The sequence below is a fragment of the Prionailurus viverrinus genome, chromosome B4 (assembly GCF_022837055.1).
Source record: "Prionailurus viverrinus isolate Anna chromosome B4, UM_Priviv_1.0, whole genome shotgun sequence".
Lineage (NCBI taxonomy): Eukaryota > Metazoa > Chordata > Mammalia > Carnivora > Felidae > Prionailurus > Prionailurus viverrinus.
Genome location: NC_062567.1, coordinates 31,235,534 through 31,258,689, shown reverse-complemented (window position 1 = coordinate 31,258,689; position 23,156 = coordinate 31,235,534). Strand labels below are relative to the sequence as shown.

Genomic DNA, 23,156 nt, shown 5'->3' with positions numbered 1-23,156 from the left:
CGCACAGCAGGTCAAGTGCCAGTCATAGCTTTTTCAGCTCTGTTTCCTGGGAGATGGGAATCTAGGAGGATGGTTTATTTATACACAGTGGAATCAAGTTCATTCATTTATAGTCTTTTCTTGTCTAGCGTGCAAGAGAGGAGATGTACCATGGGTCTGGGTTAATGACTGTTATTCATGACACATATTCTGGAACCCTGAAATACCTGAGTTTTTCTGAAGCTTTTCAAAAGGAAATTCTAGTTAAGCTTTAGTTTGAGATTTAAAGAAAGATATCCCTATCAAAGGAAAAAAAGAAATCTACTTCATGCCAACTCTAAACTACCACCCATAATTCCGTTCCTTTTCTACAGAGGCTAGCAAAGATCAGACACCTCCTAGGGGAAGTGCTGGAGCTCTGGAGCACGTTCAGACTCAGAGCTGTAACTTCCCAAACCCTGAGTCTCCAGTGGCATCAGCCCCAAGCTCTAGTGTTCCCACTGCCCTACAGAGTACCTTAAAGTGGGGGGACAGTGCCTGCCTCATTCATTTTAGGAGCTCAGATGGTGATTCCTTTGGGATGCCACATCTTGAACCCCTTGTGCTAGAACATGTAAGTCATGTTCAGAATCAAGAACCACAGGGGCTGAGACATCCTCAGGGCTTTGATTTTTTTTTCGCATTGCCAACTCTCATCTCCTTGCTTTGTAGAATATTCTTTTCCTTCTCTATGGAAGCTTTAATTCATTAGAACTGCTAAAAACCTGAGATCCATTATGCTTCCACACTAGACAGTAAGAATGGCAAAGTGAACCACATGGGAAAGTGAACAAACTTGGCTTGTTCAGAAATGACCTGAACTTCATTGTGTTTCTTTTTGAAGAATGTTCTCCACTCAATACCCCAAAACCAAGTTCATTTCCTTGAGCTGTTTTACCGAATAGCCAAGTTCCTTGGAAAGTCCATCTCTGCTGGATGAGGCCCAGACTGATGAGGTGGAGCTCTCACTTGGTCAAGTGCATATTCTAGGGCTCAGAGCTGACCTCTCTATCTAGATCCCTTTGGTAATTTTTCTCTGCCAGCACTTCCCTCTGATGCTCTGAGAGTGTCAATTGCAAAAGGCTGCCAGCATTTCAGGGGAAAGACAAATTATAAAGGGTTTCAAGGCTATAGAAGGTTTCAAAGTCATTCGTGGCTTAAACATTCCTATAAAATGTTGGTCCAATTGGCAGGGCACTTAAAAAGCTTCCCTGGATTATAATAAGGGCATACATAGGAGGAGAGGCCGAATTTTACCTAGCTCAGCTGGGGTTTGCAGGGTCTCGGCTTCCAAATCCCTGCCCTCTCTGGGTATATTCTCCCTTTCTCCAGTTCTTAAGCACAGGGAAGGAAGCAACTCTGAAAATCTCTCATTTGAAAGTGGAGTGGATAATCCTTCTCTTTTCCAATTTGGAAATTTCACTACCAACTCCTTCTCCATAGTTTCTAGCATTAGCTGATAATCTTTAGTTTTTATATGGTAATTTTCATGAGTTTGTAAACGGCTGCTTGAGATATATCTGCTGTGAAAGACAGAAAAAGTGTGAGATATAGAAACATGGCCCTGTTGACTTCCTCTCTCACCTACACAATGACCCTGGGCTGTGTCTAGTCTGGGGCTGTAATGAGGGCATCAGGACCACTCCACAGTTTGTGGTACACATCTCACAGGCTGGCTTGACATATAGCAAAGAGACTCAATTTTAAGGGTCAATTTTAAACTACAATTTTAAACTACAATTCCTCACAACAAACCTAATGTCCACGAGCCATGAGCTAAAACCAGAATAAATGTGTTTTTTAGAGGTAGGGATAGTGTCATTCACCTCCTGACATAAGGAAATGATTAGTTGAAATGGAACAAATTAGGGTTTGGTTCCATTAGAAGTTCAAATGCCCCAAAGTGATCAGGACAGGGCATGTCCTTTAGTGGGTTACAGGTCAAATAGAAGAGCCATGTCAGCTTATCTAGATACCTAAGTAGGGAGTGGGATGCAAAAATTTCAAGTTTGGGTGAACATAAATCCAGATCGTGGGGTCTTATTGCAATTCCATGCTCTGTCAAAGGAGTCCAAGACAAGAAGGCCCTGTGACTCTAGATTCTCACTCGGGTCAGTGATAAAAGCAGCCTATTCAGAATTTCTGTTTACCTGGATGGGGGGCTAGACCAACCACCCCAGTGTGTCTGATCGGTGTGGGCAGGCCCCAGGGCTATAGCAACAGTACTTTGAGATTCTGAATAGACATTACTGAAGCTTGGGTGATCCCACTTACTAGATGGTGCCCCTACTGGCTCACGGTCTGCCAATGAAACTCCCCTCTGATTTGTACCAGCACCTCCGACAGGCCATAGAGAAAGGGGACTCCAAATGCAAGCAGCTGGCACATGAAAAAGGAGTCCAAAGGGTTTTGGGTCACTTGATGCCCAATCGAAGAAATGTTGCTTTGGAGGTGCTGGCTCATCCCCTTGGCCTTGTCACAGAGGCCAAGAGAGTGACGCACCACCCAGCCAAACAAGGAAGTGAGGCTACCTGGGGTTCTCTCAGCAGGGCTGGCAACGGTGCTGGCCCGTCCATTTGTGTCCACAGTGGGGCCATCCTGCAGGGGTTCTCTGGCCTCCTAGGAAAGTCCACAAGAAAAAGAAGAGTGACTGACTGAAGCACTCAAATCTCAGGAGGCGGTGACACCTGCCTGGCTGGTTTACTGCGCTCACCTGTCAATCCAGGCTGTATGTCTCACAGTATTTAAAAAAAACAGGACATATTTCATGTAGAAATCACCAAGAGTCAAAATCTAGGTCTACCTTGGAATACCTTTCCTTTTCCCACAAGTCCCACTACAGTCAACAAAAACCTCTCAAGGATGTGTTAGCCTGCATGCTGACAAGGCAATATCATGTAGCAAAGGGAATACCTGGTTTATCTTGATAAAGACAGGTGGAGAAGCTAGTTACTCTCATTTAAAAAAAAAAAAAAAGAAGGAAAAAAGGTACTTAGTAAGGTAATTCACAGAAATAAAGAAAGTGCAGATTATTTACAGCCACGTTCCTTTTCAGGGTGTCCGTCTCTCAGAAAGAGGTTTATTTACAATGACAAAAGTCTTTTATATGAGTGAGCAGGAGGGAGGGTCTAATATAGTCTCTCAAATCCAACTCTGGTGGTGTGTGGAACATTACCTTAGTGAAATGCAACATTAGATTATACTTGAAGAGTTGGTTTCCTTCCCAAATGGACTACGACCATCTCTCAGGCCATTCCCACCCAAAGGAAAGGCAATTTAGTGGCCTTTCAGCAGGCCCTGCTGGCCACACCTTCACCTGTCACTGTGCAGAAATGTGCCTGCTGCTTCTCCCCCACTTACAGATAGATTACCATTACCTTTCCAGACAGAGGAGCCACTGCCGGTCTCTTCCTCTGTGCGGAGCCGGAGAGTCGATAACAGTAGTGTGGTTTGCAGTAGAATTTACCTGTGCAGAAGAGGCAGGAGAAAAGAAGTGAGCAAGACTCTTAATTCTGAACTTGACTCCCTCGTCTTAGCACACTCTTATCTCTCTCCTCTAGCCACAGGGTGCTGTCACCACTGCCCAGGGTTCTTGTCCAAGGAGGCCAAGCCCTCCCTATAAACTTTGATTTCAGCCCTCCTCTCCCTTTTGCCTGAAGGGGGAGGGGGTTTCTTTTGGATATGTGAAGGCCATTGAGCGATCACCCAATCAGCGCCCAGAGCAAAGACGTGAAGCCTGCATGGCAGGGCCAGCAAACAAAGTGGCAGTGTGTGTAGAACAAAGATGTGGTCACATGGAAAGCTGGGAGTAACATTTCTGGGGAAACCAGAATGAACATAAGCGCAGGGTGGAGGCGTGAAGACTGCAGGGGGTGGGGCGGCATTGAGCACTGGCTTTGACAGGACCCCTTCTGCTGCTCCCCTCTCCCACAACTATCCACAAGCCAGCCTTATGACCCCTTAGTGGGTGGGATCAGCATTAAAAACCAATACAAAATGAAACCAAACAATCCTGCAATGGACTATGAATAGAATGAAGCACAACAAAATGCATTAAAGTGCACAGTGGCATACTTAGAGTTAAGTATCAGTCCTTACAGCTTTTAGTTGTGTTTATAGGTGTTTACTGGGTCCTAAACATTTTCTTTTGCAGGTGTGGCCCAAAATTTGAAAAACAGATCCTGGCTTTTCCCATGACACCGGTAGTGGGAGTCAGTCACAAAAGGTCATTTTTTTTTTTAAACCTTCCCTTACTCCCACTTTAAAAGAGCCAAGGCTTTTGAAAATTAAAGGACAGACCACACTATAGAAACTGTTGAAACAGGAGTAATCCCACTTATCCTTTTCATTTGCAAAGGGTACTCCTCTGACAAAACAAACTTTTCTGCTCTCAAAGTTAACATAAGAGAACCTAACCAGAAAAACAATAAAAAAGAACAATGAAAACTAAGAGCCAGCTTTTTGAAACAATAAACCAAATGGACAAACCTTTACTATACTATACTATACTTTACTATACTAATTCAGAAAAACAGAAGACTCAAAAAAAAAATCAGAAATGAAAGAGGAGACATTACAACTGATACCATAGAAATAGGATCATGAGAAGCTACTATGTATAATTATACACCAAAAAGCTGGATAACCTAGAAGAAATGAACAAAGACCAAAAAATATATATCATACCAAGACTGAATCAGGAAGAAAGAGAAAATCTAAACAGACCAATACTGAGCAAGGAGACTGAATCAGTAATCAAAACTCTCCCCATACAGAAAAGTCCAGGAGCAGATAGTGAATTCCACTAAACATTTATTTATTTTAATTTTTTATTAAAAAATTTTTTTAAATGTTTATTTTTCAGAGAGAGGAGAGAGTGAGCGAGCATGTGTGCGTGCACCTGAGTCAGGAGGGGCAGAGACAGAAGGAGACACAGAATCCCAACCAGGCTCCAGGCTCTGAGCTATCAGCACAAAGCCTGCCACGGGGCCACTAACCATGAGATCACGACCTGAGCCCAAGTCGGACGCTCAACTGACTGAGCCATCCAGGCAGGCGCCCCCCCACCCCCGCCCAATATTTATAGAAGAATTAACAGCAATCCTTCTCAAACTATTCCAAAAAACTAAACAGGAGGAAATACCCCCCAAATTATTTTATGAGGCTAGCATTACTCTGATACCAAAGCCAGATAAGTATACTACAAGAAAATTACAGACCAATAACCCTGATGAATACAAATGCAAAATTCTCAACACAATATTTGCAAACCCAATTCAACAAAACAACAAAGTGGGATTTATCCCTGGGATGCAAGGATGGTTCAACATACACAAATCAATAAAGGTGATACACCACACAAACAAAGTGAAAGATAAAAATCATATGATCTCAATAGATGCAGAAAAAGCATTTGACAAAATATAACACCCTTTCATGATAAAAACATCAACAAATTGGGTATAGAAGGAACATACCTCAATACAATAAACATCATATACAACAAAACCACAGTCAATATCACTTCAAAGGTAAAAGGTTGAAAACTTTTTCTCTAAGATGAGGAACACAAGGATGCCCACTCTCACCACTCCTATTCAAGAAAGTACTAGTCCTAGCCAGAGTAATCAGATAAGAGGAAGAAATAAAAGACATCCAAATAAGAAAGGAAGAAATAAAAGTGTCTTTGTTTGCAGATGGTGATCTTACATATAGAAAATCCTAGACTAGATTCCACTGCCAGAGCTAATCAACAAATTAAGTAAAATTGCAAGATACAAAATCAACAATACACAGAAAGTAATTGTTTCTTTTTTTTTAAAGTTTATTTACTTATTTTGAGAGAGAGAGGGAGAGAGAAAGAGAGTGAGCAGGGGACAGGCAGATAGAGAGGGAGGGAGAGAATCCTAAGCAGGCTCCACACTGTCTGCACAGAGCCTGACACAGGGTTCGATCTCACAACCTGTGAGATCATGACCTGAGCTGAAATCAAGAGACAGGTGCTTAACTGAATGAGCCACGAAGGCACCCTGAAAGCAACTGTTTCTATACATTAACAACAAAACATCTGAAAAAGTAAAGAAAACAATCCCATTCACACTAGCATCAAAAACAACAAAATACTTAGGAATAAATCTAATTAAGGAAGTGAAAGACCAATACACTGAAAACTACAAGACTTTGATAAAAGAAATTTAAGACACAAACAAGGGGAGCCTGAGTGGCTTAGTCAAGCGTCCGACTCTTGGTTCCAGCTCAGGTCATGATCTCGTGGTTCGTGAGTTTGAGCATCGTGTTAGGCTCCGCACTGACAGCACAGAGCCTGCTTTGGATTCTCTCTCTCTCCCTCTCTCTGCCCCTCCCCTGCTCTTGCTCTTGTTCTCTAAATAAATAAATAGATAAATAAAAGACAATAAAAAAGACACAAGGGAAAGATATTAATGAATTAATATTGTTAAAATGTCCATATTACCCAAACCATCTATAGATCCAATGCAATTTCTATCACAATTCCAATGGCATTTTTCACAGAAATAGAAAAAAAAAAACCCTATAATTTGAATGGAGCTACAAGAGACACTGAATAGCTAAAGCAATCCCGAGAAAGAAGAACAAAGTCAGAGGCATCATACTTCTTGATTTCAAACTACATCACAAAGCTACAGTAATCAACATAGTATATGGTACTGGCATAAAAACAGACACAGACCAATGGAACAGAATCAAGAACCCAGAAATAAACACCACATATACAGACAACTAATATTTGAGAAGGGAGCCAAGCATACTTGATGGGGAAAGGACAGCTCTTCCCAACAGTGATGGGAAAACTGGATAACCACATGCAGAAAAATGAAACTGACCTGTCTTATACCACTCACAAAAATGAACTTGCAATGGATTAAAAACTTAAGTGGAAGGCCTTGAACCACAAAACTCCTATATGAAAACAGGGGAAAAACTCCTTGACAGTGGTCTTGGCAGTGATTTCCTAGATATGACACCAAAAGCACAAGCAACGGAAGCAAAAACTACAGAAGTGAGATGACATCAAAGTCAAAAGTGCCTGCACAGTAAGAGAAACAATCAACAAAATGAAAAAGCAATACTTCTCCCTACAGAATGGGGAAAATATTTGCAAATCATGTATCTGACAAGGGGTTAATATCCAAATATATAAAGAACTCATACAACTCAACAGCGAAAAAGCTAACAACCTGATTAAAAAATGGGCAGAAGAACTGAAGAGACAGTTTTCCAAAAAAGATATGCAAATGGACAGCAGGTAGATGAAAAGGTGCTCAATATTACTAGTCATTAGGGAAATGCAAATCAAAACCACAGGATATCCCCTCACACCAGTTATAATGCTACCATCAAAAAGAGAAGAATTAAGTGTTGGTAAGGCTATGAGGAAAAAGGAACCCTGATGGATTTCTGGTGGGAATGTAAATTGGCGCAGCTACTTTGGAAAACAGTGTGGCTGTCCCTCAATAAATTAAAAATAGAACTGCCATATGGTCCAAAAATTCCACTCCTGGGTATATATTCAAAGAAACGGAAAATAAGGATCTTGTGCAGTTTCTGCACTTCCATGTTCACTGCAGCATTACTCACAATAGCCAAGATATGGAAACAACCTTAAATGTCTGTCAATGAATGAATGGATAAAAAAGATGTGGTATATATACACAAGACAGTATTAGTCAGCTATGAGAAAGAAGGAAATCCTGCCATTTGTAATAACTTAGATGGACCTTGAAGGCACTTTGCTAAGTGAAGTAAGTCAGATAGTGAAAGACAAAAACTGTATAATCTCACTTATATGTGAAATCTAAAAAAAGACAAACTCAGGAGATAGCACAATGGTGGTTACCAGCGGTTAAGGGGTGGGGAACATGAGGAGATACTGGTCAAAGAGTACAAACTTTCAGTTACAAGATTAACAAGCTTGGGGAATCTAATGTACAGCATGGCGATTATAGCTAACCATGCTGTATTATATGCTTGAATGCTGCTAAGAGAATGGACCTTAAAAGTTCTTACCACAAAAAAAATTAGTAACTATGTGATAGGATGAAGGAGGTACCTAACACTATGATGATAATCATTTTACAATTTATAAAAGTATAAATCAACACACTGTACACCTTAAACTTATATAATGTTATGCATCAATTATATCTCAATAAAGCTAAGAAAAAAAGGGGAGGACCTAAAAGTCAAAGGAAATAAAAATGAGATGGACTTCTTTCTTTTTTCCCCTTTACTTGGTGCTCTGATTACATCTTTCTTCTTTTCCTTCAAAGTAACTGATTTCTCTGTACTTTTACCTGTACCCTGCTTCCCAACACAAAATCTTTTAGAAAAACACAGTTTATGGACTTTTATAAGTCAAATAATATTCATATACATAATATGTTTTCTGAAACAGAATTTCCCACTACCTTTTGGCACTTAACCAGAACTCAGAAACACTACATCTATTGTCAGGAACACTGATAGCCAAAGGACCAACAATCTCACTGCTTTTTTCTCTATGAGGGGAGACGAATCATGGGTTGTTTTTTCCAGCTTGGACAATCTGTAATAAACCATTTCACTTTTGTGAATTTTGGCTAAGAGAGAAAATGTAATTAGGAAAAGATAAAACTATTAGTCCTTGGATCGTATACTACTTTTTTGTCTGTTCTGTATTTTAATCTTCTTTATGGAACACTTCCCTCCTCCACGTGATTTTGATGGGCTATCAACCATGAGGCCTAAAATTATCCACCACAAAAATAAATATATGACCTATATAGGCCAATCATAATATCCCCTTTCCTTCTAGCCCACTGCAGGATATAGCATGTGACTAAGTCAGGCTAACCAGAGCCATTCTTGGGGATTCTCAGGGATAGTGAGGAAGGGCAGCCCTTCTCTGAGACTGCTATCTAGAAAGAAGATATAAATCTAATGCTTCAACTTTAATCTGACTTGAGTTTCTATTACTTGTTACCAAGTCTTATTTTATTACAGTATCAGAAAACTACAGTTATAGGGGTGCCTGGGTGGCTCAGTCGGTTAAGAGTCCAACTTTGCCTCAGGTCATGATCTCGCAGCTCCTGAGTTTGAGCCCTGCGTGGGACTCTGTGCCGACAGCTAGGAGCCTGGAGCTTGCTTTGGATTCCGTGTCTCCCTCTCTCTCTGCCCCTTCTCAGCTCACATTCTGTCTCTGTCTCAAAAATAAATAAATGTAAGAAAAAAAAAAGAAAACTACAGTTATAGTTACTTTCACTCCTTTCTTGTATTTTTTCCCCTGCATTAGTTTGCTTTTTTCTACAAAGTAGAATCCTAGATTTTAAAATACAGCTCAATAGGCTAACCTCCAGGGAATCCTCATTGACTTCTGCTACGGTACTCTATTTTAATAAAGAAAAGAGGCTTAGGTTTCAAAACAAGTCCCACAAGCCTAACCAAAAGGTAATTATCAAGAAAATTCCAGAAACTTGTTTTCTCTATAAATACAGTACAATGTGATAGAAGGAATATGAGCTCTGAAGTCAGATCTCAGTTTAAATACTGTCTCAACGACTCAATAGGCATGTAAACTATTTAGCATTTTGAAACATGTTTCTTCATGTAGAATATGAAGATAATACTCATAGGGTGAGATAAGTAAATGAGAGACCACATTATGTGTTATAGGTGCTCAATTAATGTCTCCTGCCTCAAACTCTTCCCACATTCAACTTGGTGGTACTTTTTGCTTCTTAGATTAATAACAAAAAGAGCTAATTAATTTTAATTATTTTATTATTTTTAAATACAATTTATTGTCAAATTTGTTTCCATACAACACCCAGTGCTCATCCCAACAAGTGCCCTCCTCCATGCCCATCACCCACTTTACCTTCTTCCCCACCCCCCGTCAACCCTCAGTTTGTTCTCAGTCCTTAAGAGTCTCTCTTATGGTTTGCCTCCCTCCCTCTCTGTAACTTTTTTCTTCCCCTTTCCCTCTCCCATGGTCTTCTGTTAAGTTTCTAAAGATCCACATATGAGTGAAAACATATGGTATCTGTCTTTCTCTGCCTGACTTATTTCACTTAGCATAATACCCTCCAGTTCCCTCCACATTGCTGCAAATGGCCAGATTTCATTCTCTCATTGCCAAGTAGTATTCCATTGTAAATATAAACCACATCTTCTTTATCCATTTGTCAGTTGATGGACATTTAGTCTCAAAAAGAGCTAATTTTTATGTAACATTTACCACATGCCAGATATGTATTATAACGTCTATCAATTAATTTAATCCTCAGAACTCAATAAGGTAGATATTATTATCCACCTTTTTCTAGTTGAGGCACAGAAGCGTTAAGCAACCTGCCCAAAGTGTCCCCTACTCAGTAAATCTCACAGAGGACTTGAACCTACTAGTAAGCTTGACTCCAAGACCTATACCTTTAGTCACTACACTATGATGCCTGTCTCAATTAGTGAATACAACCACGCTAATGTTATAAACTACCCACAAATTATGGTTGATTCAGTCAAGCCACTGATTTTAGATGATCTAAATAAATGAAATCTTGATAATTAACTATGGGAAAGACTAGAAAAAGAAATTGGAGGAAACAGATGGCTAAAGGACAAGCTTCAGCCAAAATGGGGCCATGCATTTATTCATTCAATAACTTACTGAGTGCCATTATAGGACAGGTACAAATCTAAACACTGAGAATGTTCCAGTCAAGAAGACAGACTAGTCTCTGCTCGGATGGAGCAGATAATATGTGAATAAGTACCAAGCAGTGATGAGTACTAGAGATCAGGAGGTCTGAAAAATGCCCCTCTGAGGGGAGAATATGTGAGTGAAGAAGTGAATGACAAAAAGCCCACCCTGTAAAGATTAGGGGGAAGTGTATTCCAGGAGAGGAGACAGTGCCAACTTCTAAGGTAAGCAGTGGCCTAATCATGTTTATGAAATGGAAAGAGACTAGTGTGGCAGGAGTATAGTGAGCTAGGGACAGGAAATGCAGGCTGGGGTAGACATGCAAAGCTCTCAGCCCCAGCAGATTCTATTCGTACTACAGCGGACCATAAGAGTACAAATCAGGAGGTTGCAAAAATCCGATTTACATCTTTTAAGATTCCTCGGTTGCTTTGTGGAAGCAGACTATAGGGGGCAATGGTGGAGGCAGGGAGATCAGTAGTCCAGGTGGAAGATGCAGAGTGTGGTCAGGGTGGTACTCGCAGAGACGGAGAGCAGTGGACTATTTTAGGCTTGTTGCTACCAATGGAGGCCCTTCACAAAACACCTTAGCCAGTAGGGTGTTTTCTCTCCTTGAGACGACAGGGAATGACCTGATGTACTGTCTGATTTAGAGTCCTTGTCTTAAGAGTTGGCAGCAGTTGAAAATAAGCGAGTATTTGGGAAGAGAAAGAAGATCTTAGTTTTTGGGTAAACTGCATCCTTTTAAAAGAGCTGAAGGGAAGACTAATTAGGGACAAGGGTAAAAAAAGGTGGATGTTTCTCTAAAGTGTAAGATTCTCAGTTCACCTGTGTGGAGCTGACATGGGTCCAGAGTCACTAATCCCAGGAGGCCAACCTGGAAGGGATCCCAGAGGTCATTTAGTGCAAACCAGTACTTACTAGTTGTGTGAACTTGAACAAGCACTTACAACTTCTCTGAATTCACTTTCCTGATGTATATAAAATTGCAATAATAAAACTAGTTCTGTATAGGGTTGTTGTGAAGGCAGAATGACACAGTACATGTTAAAGAGCCCAGCATAGTGTGGGGGTTATTTCTTTCCTCCTACAAATGAGCTATGACTTTCCTGTCTTTTTCTTATCTGAGGGCCTTCAGTTAGATTTCTGAGTCACATGGTAATGTGGATGAACAACAGGCTAAAACTTCAGGAGCCCCAAAATTCCATTCTTTTCTCCAGTTCACTTGTCTTTTATCGTGGGGCTGAGCTGATGAAAAGTTTATCTGGGTTAGAATTTGGGGAGCTTGTTTGGATCCACTGTCCTCCCCGCCCCAGTGTCAACAACAAAGCACCAATCAGCCTTGTCTGTGCCCAGTGTCACAGTCATTTCCACCTGAGCTCCTGTCGTTCTCTTGCCTAGTATGCCATCTCTTCCTCTACTTGGCCATTTCATACTTCTCTCTCAGAGTCTCACCTAAGGTCAGTTAAGTCATTCCTAAAGGCTACTGAGCTTCATTGATTTCTTCTTCCTCTAAACTTCTACAAAGTTAAAATCTGTATGTCGTCTGTTAGCCCTTAATCATATACTCTTCATTGTTGTTGTTGCTCCATGTGCCCTGGTCTTATCATGCCCACCAGGATGTAAGCTCCTTGAGGAACATTTTACATTTCATCTGTAATCTCAAGAGAATGTGGCAAAGACAAGTACACAACAATCTATGGGCAAAAGTATTTGTAAATCAATTAATTGGCTGGACCTTGAGCGATCTTCTTTCTAGCCAGACTTCAGTAAAAGGCTAACTAAAATAACCCCAGCATCAAGGACAGTTAAAAGACACTGGATGGGCTCCATCTGCCAATCCCTACCCTTAGAAATCAGAGGCGTTACAGAAAGAGCAGGTGTGTAGGAATGGTGGAACAGAAAATTTGATACCTAAGAATATACTTTTGTTATTTAGTCAACTGTCTTAACTCTTCCCTGACTGGGTGGTGCTTTTTACTAAAGTTAAGGACCAGCTACCCCATAATGGTTAGAGTTAGCTTTTCTCAGTTCAGTACTTTGGCTGCTTTGTTGCTACTTCTGACAGAGCTGCCTATTTATTCATTATTAGCAGAGCCTGGATGACTAAAGTGACCACTGCCTAATGGTGGGGTCCCTCTCCTATGTGACATCACCTTACCATCTCCTCAGTCAAAAATTACCTACCAATATAATGGACATACCATAGTGTGATTTATAAGACATATATATGTAGTCATTCAGATAACCAAATATATTTCTCATGTATATTCGGTCTTCATCCAGTTTCTGACTCAGCTCCAAACCCTTGGAATTCCCCAAGTGTTGACAGAGATAAAAGTATCTTTGGCTGTAACAATTAATGTGACTTTTGGATCCCACCCAAGGGCAGGGGCTATTGCCAGGAGGACCAACCATGTGATTTGAGGGTTGGACTTCCAGGATACCTCTCAACCCCTCAAGGGAGATGGGCTGGAGACTGAATCAAACAATGGCCAATGACTTGGTCAAACATGACTACACAATGAAGCCTCCATAAAAACCCAAGAGGATGGGGTTCAGAGAATTTCCAAGTTGGCAAACATATAGAGATGTGGGGAAAGTGGTGCCCCTGGAGACGGCATGGAAGCTCTATGCCCTTTCCCTAGACCTTGCCCTATGTATCTCTTCATGTGGCTGTTGATTTGTTATCTTTTACCATATCCTTTAATAAACTGGTATGTAAGTGTTTTCCTGAGTTCTGTGAGCCACTCTAGCAAATGAGAAGAACCTAAGAAGGAGGTCGTTGGAACCCCCAATCTGTAGCTGGTGGTCAGAACCACAGGTAATAGCCTGGGGCTTATGACTAGTGTCTAAAGTAGGGGGCAAGGGACAGTATTACTGGCCTGAGCCCTTAACGTGTGGAATCTGATGCTATCTCTGGGTCGAGTAGTTAGTGTCAGAATTGAGCTGAATTCTTAGACACCCTGCTGATATTGGAGAATTACTTGGTATTGGGGCGGGGGTAGGGGACTCCACCACCCTGCCCCCACATTGGATTTGGGTCCAGGAATCCAAAAAGAGGGCACATAATGCCACCTCTATGAGGACTCCCATTAATCTAGATCTTTTCATTACTTTTGAATCAGTAAGCCTGCCTTTCAAGACATTCCTTCAGCATTCCATAGGAATGAGTGTAGTAGTCAGTTACTTTAAGGAGTTTTAAAGAGTCTTTAGATGGCAGGCATGCCAGCCTGCCTCTGTCTATTGGGCTTTATTAATTGTTTGCATAATTCTCCACCTTCTGCTCCATTAACGTCGTTCTATTTATAAAAGCAACAAACATTACAAAAGGCCAGGGCTTGGACACTGTAGTAAATTAGATTTAGATCCTGTGCTACAAACTCTCAATTCATCAGAGAAACGGTGATGCTAGAGAGAGGTGAGCATAATTCGGTCATCCTCAGGAAGCAAAAGTCTCAGAACCCGAAGGGCGTGAAATCTAGTTTCAATTTGCTGTTATTGATCAGAGGCAAGAAATGTGACTTCCATAGGCCTGTCATTTCCCCTTCTCTAAAGTAAAGACAAAAATACCTTATTCTCTTTGTGTCCCTTTTATCTTAAGATCCCACCCTGAGGTAAGAAAGCAAGTGTCTGTGAAGCCAGGGAAGTGATTTACATTAACGCATGCCATTCTCATTACCGTCATTACTGAGTAATGCTGTGCTACAGCTTGGTGACTTTAGGGAAATATTTATAAGAAAGAGTCTTAGAGAAAAAATAAAGAGTAGAGGGAGATGGATGGGAAGGGTTAGGAGAGGCAGAAAAAATGTATATATAAGAATGCAGTAAAAGCCCTAAGGTCAGCTCACGTGGAAAAAAGTGCCCTTAAGCTTAGTTTCTAAGTATGGCCTCAAGTGCAAATAGACTCACCATCCTCGATGTCATAGGCGTAAGCCGAGAGGCGCAGGGTAGTGGCGCAGTACTCGCATTTGAAGCAGCTCCGATGGAAGAACTTGCCCTCAGCACTCAGCCTCTCCATCACGTAGACCCGCTTCTGACAGAAGTAGCACGTGTCGCTGCCTCCTAAGTTCTGTGGGAACTCCTTCTTTATCGAGCCCTGTAATGGGGGATGGTAGAAGATCTGTCAGAGCCAACACTTCTTAGACTCACCTCCTGGAGGTGCACGACCCTCTCCATATGTGAAACTAACCCTCACTAAGCAATGTTGTTTTGAGACAGACTACGATGGCTCACTTTATTATTGGCTCTCCCGAAGAACAATGGCACTACTGCAGTGACTGTCACATGTGCCCTCTATATAGCAATCGGCATTAGCTGGGTTCTGAATCGATGTTAATCAACACCCAGGAGGAATCCCCAGTTGGTTTTACACAATTTCATAACAAACCAAATTATTTTGACAGAATTGTGTTTTGAAGGTAGCATAAAAATACCTACTCAGAGTTCACGTCGTTCTACATGAATGTGGGCCTCCAGGACTCCAGAGCAAACAATCACTTTTACAGATACTAAGTATGTTTTTCCACACAACATTCTAAACAGCCAGTCAGTCCTAGAAATTCAGTTACAAACTTCAGATATCTTTAAAAAAAGTTACTGCATGGCATATATTAGGTATATATGTTACTAAGCTACTTAGAATAAACCAGGTTTATTTACCACAGCTGTGCTATATCTAGACAGACGGTGCCCTTAATATATCTCTTACCAGTTCCTTCTTGTCTAGAAGGGTTTTGGGCTGTTCTTTCCTTTGAAGCTGATTGGCTATCTGCTCAGCCAATGAGCTCACTCCGCCAGTGTACATCTTTATATACTTCTATTGGTTGGAGATTATAAAATGACCAGAATGATGGAAAATGAGAAGGAAAAAAAATAAATAAATTAAGAAGACAGGGGGAAAAAAATCTTTGAAAGGTATAAAATGAATACAAGGTGCAGCAGCAAACCATGCCAACACAGTGCCCACAAGCAGGGAAACTTGGTGGTCAGAAAAATGGGTGTCAACGTCCACACAGAGGTATCAGCAGAGGTAAAAGTAATGCCTGCAGGAATAATTAAACTCAGTAAGGGAGAACTTAGTCTTCCATGTCTTTTCGGAGCATACAGTTCAGGGAGGTGGGAAGACAGGATGGATACAAATATAGAACAGAGTAAGAAGGGCCTATACCCTAGTGACTCAAATTACATACAAAGAATTCAAGAGGAATAACTCCCACCCACAAGGCACATGTCCAGATTAACATTATGTTTCAAGTTGGGTCTAGGAGAGGGCTTGGCAAGTTATTTCACCATTTAGAAAAAAAACTGAGCTTGGGGTGCCAGGGTGGCTCAGTTGGTTAAGCGTCTGACTTCGGCTCAGGTCATGATCTCGTGGTTTGTGGGTTCGAGCCCTGCGTTGGGCTCTGTGCTGACAGCTCAGAGCCTGGAGCCTGCTTTGGATTCTGTCTCCCTCTCTCTCTCTGCCCCTCCACCACTTGCACTCTGCCTCTCTCTCTCTCAAAAACAAATAAACATAAAAGACATAAAAAGAAAGAAAGAAAGAAAGAAAGAAAGAAAGAGAGAAAGAAAGAAAGAAACTAAGCTCACACTTGCAAGGCTGATTCTCCACTTGGGTAAAAGATGCCAACAGCCTAGTATTACTCGTGATGATCACCTTCCTCCTATTAATGCTTCACTCATAACCCCCGTCATATGCATCAAATATTTCTGAGCTTTATCTGGAAGAATCCTTCTCAGTCCATTCTCCCTGTTAATATTTATCTGTTCTACCCAGGCACTAAGGCCAAAGTGTTCTAGACTGGGCAGGGCATCTTAAACACAGCTGCAGGAGGCTAACACCTGGAGCCATGCAGACAAGTTGCTTAGTTTAGTCTTGGGAAGTCAGGAAGTCAGGAAGTCTTGGGAAGTTTCTAGTCCAAGAGGGATTATTTTTTCATAGGTTGGAAAAAGAAAAGAAAAAAAAAATCCAACCAATTCAATCCTCTTTCTAGCAATGTTGAAGAAGTAACAAGCAAAACTACAAAATTTCAATTGTAAGCCTTCCTGCTAGGCAGCCTAGCTTTGAGCCTGTCCCAAGGACTGAGGTCAAAGTCTTGCTGACAGTCCTTTAGAGACTCCCAAGGTCACCCTTCCATGTGGAGATGGCCAGGACACCTAGTGTGCATGACTCTCCTCTCATAAACTGTGTGGAATAAGAGAACTGCCTAATGAGTTTGGGGAGCCCTGTAATTCTGACTGAGAAAAACACTCCAGGAGCAGTTGTCTTGGGGATGTCCACAACCCTGTCAGGAAGTGGTTTGAATGGACAACACACAAAGCCAGGTGTGAGAGAATCACTGGCCTGAGCAATGGCGTGCCCTGGGCTGAGAAGGGACAAACAAGAGAAGTGCTCCAGGGATGGGGGGACAGGGGGAACTAGCTCTATGTGAACACGAGAATAACAGAAGCACAGATGAGCAAACAATTCTCCAAGGTTCAGTTGGAACTGAGGAGTCAATTCTATTTTTCAATTTAAAATAAGGAGATTTCCAAGGATTGGTGTCATTTGTTCATTAACTCCACAGCTTATACCCATTAATGGTTGAGAAAAACAAGTGGCTCTAAGATCTAAACCTTCTTTAGATTAGAGCTGTTAGGGAAACTTACTCCTGGAACAGACTGACACCAGGCAGAGCTGAGCAGGTCACTTAACAGCTGACACCGAGGGTGCAGAAAGTGAGGGTGTAGGCCAGATGCCACCCCTGAGGCTGGGACACTGAGCAAGCTCTGGATCCTCACTGCTCGGCCAGGACCCTTCCCTCCCACCAGAAACTGGCATCCTCAGCAAAATACAGCCCAGGGCTGCCTGCGTGCAAAGGCATTTGTCACATTCAGTTCTCAGCAATGCGGTAATAATGACAAGCATCCCCCCAAGAGAGGTGGAAACTCAAGTTCTATTTTCTTCTGGCATGAATAGCAGATGGTATCCTTCTCCCCACTCTTAAGAAACAGTCTAAATGTGGCAATTGCTGGACTTATACTTTTGCTGCCACACATGCATATGTTTCCACACACGTACCACACAGACTGCTCGAGGACAGGAAACATAAACAGAAAGGGCAAAAGGATCCGCCAACCTCTCTCTAAACTACTCTATAGCTGGATCAGTTCCACTGTGGGAAATACCAGGGTTCACTCTTCAAGTGATTACAATGCAAGAGGCACCCACAATACTGCATATTCACCACTCCATTTAAGAGATTTAATTACGTTATTGTTCATATTTTTTAATACATATCCATACGAAGACATTTGGAATTTAAAAAGTTAATGGCTGAAAAATGTTTGTTGTTATTTTATATAGTTGAAATATAATAGAAGTGGGTTTACTGTGACAGAATTTGTTACAATGAAAGCTAGCAGCCTCTTTAACTTTGGTGTATGCCTACAGACCTCACATGCAAAACTGACAGACAACACACACACACACACACACACACACACACACACACACACGTGGATTCCCACACAAGACAGGCCAAAGTTAAGAGCTCTGCAACCTCCCTCGGGCCTGATGACATTTGTGTAGGTGAACTGAGGACAGGCTGGAGAGCAAAGAGCTTTGCCAAGTTCCAGGCTGTGCTACCTGTCGGAGAGAGTCAGAGGAGGGAGAGGCGGGGCGGTTGGAGGAGCGAAGACTAAGAGAAAGCTCCCACTGGTCAACAAAAAATCGGCGAGAAGGTTCAGGCTCTGGCTACAAAATACAAGATGGAGAAAAAAAAATCAAAGGAAATGTTAAATAAAAAGTTACACACTGACCTGAATGTAAGGAATTTGGGAGTTTTAGACCTTTACCTAAGTAACTAATGCAGTAAAAAGACATTCTTAGTTCCCAAAGGTGTGAATGGCTCATTCAAAGCTTCCATTTTACTTTCAGCTCGCTCACCCTTGCCTCATGCTTACAGTGAAGCTCGCTCTGGAACATGGTCACTGTAGACATGAGCCGTCTCTGAAAGCCTTGTCTTCTCTTGCTTGGTGGTTTTACTCCATCCACCCCAAGTGGATAATGCTGCCTGCCAGCCAGGAGGAGACAGAGGCCAGGGGCTATGTCCTGCTCACACACCCACTTTATGTCCTCTGTAGAGACCCTCACAGACTTGAGCTGGGAATTCTCCTAGGCAGAAGGAGACTGTACCACCTCATCACTCCACTGGCCTTACAAACAGCAAACAATAGCAATAGCAAATCTAGAATGAAGTTTACTCCTCCATAAAGGCCAGAAATGTGGCTTTGCCTCTTCCTATTGCTAGTGCTCAGAGAAACTCTGCCTGCCAAGGAGCCAGTCAAATCCCAGCAATGATCAGGAGAAAAGATCCCAAGTCCTCTGCACTGCATGCAGCATGTGTTGCAAAAGTAAGCTGGCATCTTCCTCGGTGGTGGGCCCATGCAGCCAGGAACTGTCCAGTCCCCAGAGAGGGAGAAGGGGCCTGAGAGCTCTGGTAAGTGATAACTGCTCAGTTTCCTACAAGGTTCAGGATGAAATACTTGCAGGGTGGAGGGAAGAACTGTCATGGTAAGAGAAGCCCTCTGCCCCTCTAGCTCCAAGCAGATCCGTCACACCCCCAATTTAGTCCCTCACTAAATTCACAGCTTTGAGCGGTGACAAAGTGGAGTGTAACCATCCCTGCTCCAGATTCTCAGCCAGCTCACTGGCCCTCAGCTCAGCACTTGGGGCAGGCTCAGAAACACAGGCCCAAGGGGGAGATCTCTGTAGAAGAGTATCACCCACCCGAGAGAAATAAGAGAGAAGGCAACTCTCCCAGGGATGGCAAAGCAGTGAAACTAATGGGAAGACTCGGGGGTGGGGGTGGGGGTGGGGGGTGGATAGGAGCAGGTGAGTGCACAGGCAAGATTATGGAATAGTGGACAGAAAATCCTGGAAGAGCACACATACAGTAACCCTTATAAGTATCTAGACAGGACCCCTGCAGTGAAGAATCTGGAAACCAATACATTGGGAAAATGAAAGAAAATTCCCTGCAAACCTTCTTGCTTCCTGAGCTCAAAATCCTACCTTTCTTCTGGGGGCATTGTAGCCCTAGACTTTTGACAATTTCTCCCTGCCCATCTCTCCTTTTATTTTACACACTTCCCTCTATTCTTCTTCGCTTAGGCACTGCTTCATTAAAAATCATCAGGGTCTCATTAACTATGCATTCCCTGAAATGTAGGGCTTGCCCTTCTTTGTGAAAATACCTACTTTTCTTTTTGAGGGGAATACAGCCTGGGAAGAAGGAAGAAAGAGGCTGGGCACACAGTGCTCATGGTAGGAAGCAGCCCCAAAAGAAGTGAAGAAAGCAGAGCTGGGCCGTGCGTGAGGAGATGAAATGGACACCCTCCTTCCACTTCGGCCCCGGTCTCTCTCCCTAAGCCAGCACCGATCCACGCATGGTCCTGGCAGCACAGATTGCCTGCTTCTTGCTTGGTGACGGGGTGTAAGAATACAGCACTAGCTTCCTTCGCAGTGACTGTATTTCTCAGAGAGCAAAGGCAGAAGGAGAGGTAAAAATAAAGGAAAAAGCCCCATGTGAAATTAACAGTTACAGAGGATTCTTCACTCTTGCTGCAGAGCTTAACTCACTCAGGGATCAGGTTTAAGGGTAACAGTAACAACCAAAAGTTTCAGAAAATAAGCAGGCTTTTAAAAATGGGCATCTCTGCTATTCATCAAATTATATGATGGCCAGGTATAATCACTAGATCCCCCTTCAGTTTTTCAGAAGAGACCCACTAAAGCTTTTCATTACACACCCTTGTCACCACCTTCCTTCCCCTCCATCAGTTCTTCATACTTGAAAAATCCCCACACCAGTAAGAGCTTTGGCTCTCTCATTATTTCTACCTCAAGATCCCCGAATGTCCAAAGATATAAGCAAATCCCACCCACTTACTGATCTCTGTGCTGGGCAGATGAATGCTCTCCTGTGAATGCTATTTACATGGGTCAACACGGTTAAGCAACAAGAATTCTTGCTCTTGGCTGAGTGACAAGAGTGTGCACAAAGCAAGGGGAGAGGGGACCATCCCCACCTTCCCTCTGCCCCACCACCACAGCGTGCCCCGTCCGTTTGGCTCTCAGCATCCCATGCCATGATTCATGCTCTTTTACCCTCTCATGGTGGGGACTCTGCTTGCCACGGCTGTCAGCATCAAGATCCCTGTACGTCTGTTAATAACAAAGTAGAGACTTAAGCTCCATCCAAATGTTCTATGTGGACCTACTAAGTGACAGTGCCAGATATTCAGAATTCATTTCAACACATATCCCCTGCCCCTGACAGATCCCCACCCCAGGAAACCACAATCCCATCTAAATCAAATCCCATGATCCCAGGACAACTTTCTGTCCAGCACTCTGTCCATCTGGCCTCCAGTGAGGTCAGCCACACAAATAAAGAACTATGGTTAGTACAAAAGTGGGACAAACATATTTCTTTCACACAGTGGCACAAGATCAGAGGCATTAAATGGAAGGTTTAAAATGAGAAGCTGGTTAGGAGGGTGAAAGGGTGAAGCTTTCCACAACAAGATATTAGAAAGGAAAGGTGGGGAGATGGAAACTGCCTGGAACAAATGGCCATTAAACAGTCCAGAGGAAACTCCAGGATGGGGAGTGGTCCCTGAATAGGCATATGGGACCAAAGCATCATTTATTAAAGGGAGAAGTGGATGACGACTGGAAGCATCTTCAGTCAACAGATAGGAATATGTACATGATAGGCATGGAAATCCTGAAGACAGGCATATGGCTGCCTCTACGGACCCAAGGAAACAACTATCAGCAATTGTGTGGGAAAAGGGAAGGCCACTCTCATCACTCTTTGGATTACTGGTGAGGATTCAGCCTATGGCCTTGTACTGGTGGAAGAACTAATCCAAAGCCTCTAATGTGGCCCACAAACATAATGGTCTCCACAGGCAGGATGAGGCCACAGGTTGGGTTCCAGAGTCACACCACTCACATTCAATTCCTGGCTCCATTACTTACTGTGTGAACTTGTACAAAGTACTTGGCCTCCCTACCCTATGCCTCAGTCTCATCTGCAACATGGAGATGATAATAGTACCTGCTGTAGGGTTACTGGGAGAACTGATGGAGGTAACACAACAAGAACTGAGAATGCCGCCTGGGACTAAGTGTTAGTTATTATGTAGAGACAAGGCATAGGGTAATTACTCAGTCTACAATGGCTGAATTCTTAGGCCCAGGGACACAGTGTGGGCCTTTAACAATCAGACACATTACTCAGGGGTCCCTTTTAAATAGGCCACTTAGTTGAGAAAATGTCTTTCCATAGATCCTGCCTTTAAAATTAGTATTTTATTTTATAGAAATATCCTACAAAGGTCAATTTCTATTCTATAAATATACTTTATTAATGTATGCTTATTATCCTCTTTAATCATGTCTGTGGTTAACTGCTCTATAATGCATTTTCAAATGGTCTGCCTAGAGTGTGAGTGGGGCAGATGGGAAGGACAGGTGTTTGCTGGCATAAGCTGGATAAGTGAGAGGCAGGGCTCTCAAAACCAGAAGGAACCAAACTCGTAATATAGTGAGGCCCTATAAAAAGCTTCCAAAAGCCCATCCTAATTATATCTCCTTGGGCAGCAAGACAAAAGTGGCTGCTTTAAATGAGGTTATATAAAAATGTGTTGTTCCCCAGGGCTTTTTGGACCTTGTATCTGTGACAAATATAGTTTAAGTTTTAGTCTGTGCTTGCATAGTTGTTCTCCTATGATGTGGGACTAGATTAAACCAGGGTTTGAATATATTAAGTGCTATCCTGAGGTCTAATTGGAAATTGTTCATCTGTAGCAAAAAAGGTGCTTCTGCTACAAATGATCTTTCTGTTTTTTGATTGTTATTTCTGAAAAGAGGGAGTTCTGATTTGGTCTCTACCCTAGCCACCTACACAGGCAGGCAGGAAGACACAGACGAGGACCACGGAGCATGCAAAGAAGATCACCTGCTGGCTGCCAGGCGCCCGACAGGGAGGTGGAGAAGGGGGAGGAGAGAGTGTGATCACTTTTTTGGGGCAGGTCCGAGAACACTCCTTTTCCCGTCGCTTTTACACCAACAGACATAAACAGAGAGAACACTGGTGAAACAGGAGCCATGTTTTGGCTGGTTCTAGAAAGACTAAAGGGCATCTGCCAAAACCATCCCTCCCTTGCCTCTCCATCCTCAACAGCAATCACTGTATGGTTAGGGAGGATGGCTTGTCACAGTCAATCGTTGGACTCTGGGTCACACTCGCGCTGTTTGGTAAGTACAGACCACATGGGTAATCTCCGCAGCTGGCCTTGGGGTCAGAACTTGCAGTGTAACACTTTCTAAATGCCAGGGATCAAGGGTATATTCTTTGTGAGTTTTATC

The 23,156-nt window shown here is 42.5% G+C and overlaps 1 protein-coding gene across 18 annotated transcripts in view; it reads right to left on the bottom strand.

Annotated features, from left to right (window-relative positions):
• MICAL3 (microtubule associated monooxygenase, calponin and LIM domain containing 3) overlaps positions 1 to 23,156 on the bottom strand; it is a 224,778-nt gene that overhangs the window by 69,309 nt on the left and 132,313 nt on the right. For 12 of the 18 annotated variants that reach the window (XR_007153765.1, XR_007153766.1, XM_047865310.1 and 9 more), the window contains exons 18-23: positions 22,747 to 22,845; positions 20,886 to 20,942; positions 15,447 to 15,554; positions 14,648 to 14,834; positions 3,396 to 3,484; positions 2,550 to 2,637 (exon numbers count right to left, since the gene is read on the bottom strand). Coding sequence is in view for 15 of the 18 variants with exons in the window: in XM_047865310.1 (XP_047721266.1) it covers positions 2,550 to 2,637; positions 3,396 to 3,484; positions 14,648 to 14,834; positions 15,447 to 15,554; positions 20,886 to 20,942; positions 22,747 to 22,845 (628 nt within the window). In the remaining 3 variants the exon portion in view is untranslated. Of the gene's footprint in view, positions 1 to 2,168; positions 2,638 to 3,395; positions 3,485 to 14,647; positions 14,835 to 15,446; positions 15,555 to 18,362; positions 18,471 to 20,885; positions 20,943 to 22,746; positions 22,846 to 23,156 lie in introns of all 18 variants that reach the window. The other 6 variants (XM_047865319.1, XM_047865320.1, XM_047865321.1 and 3 more) reach the window with 3 other exon arrangements.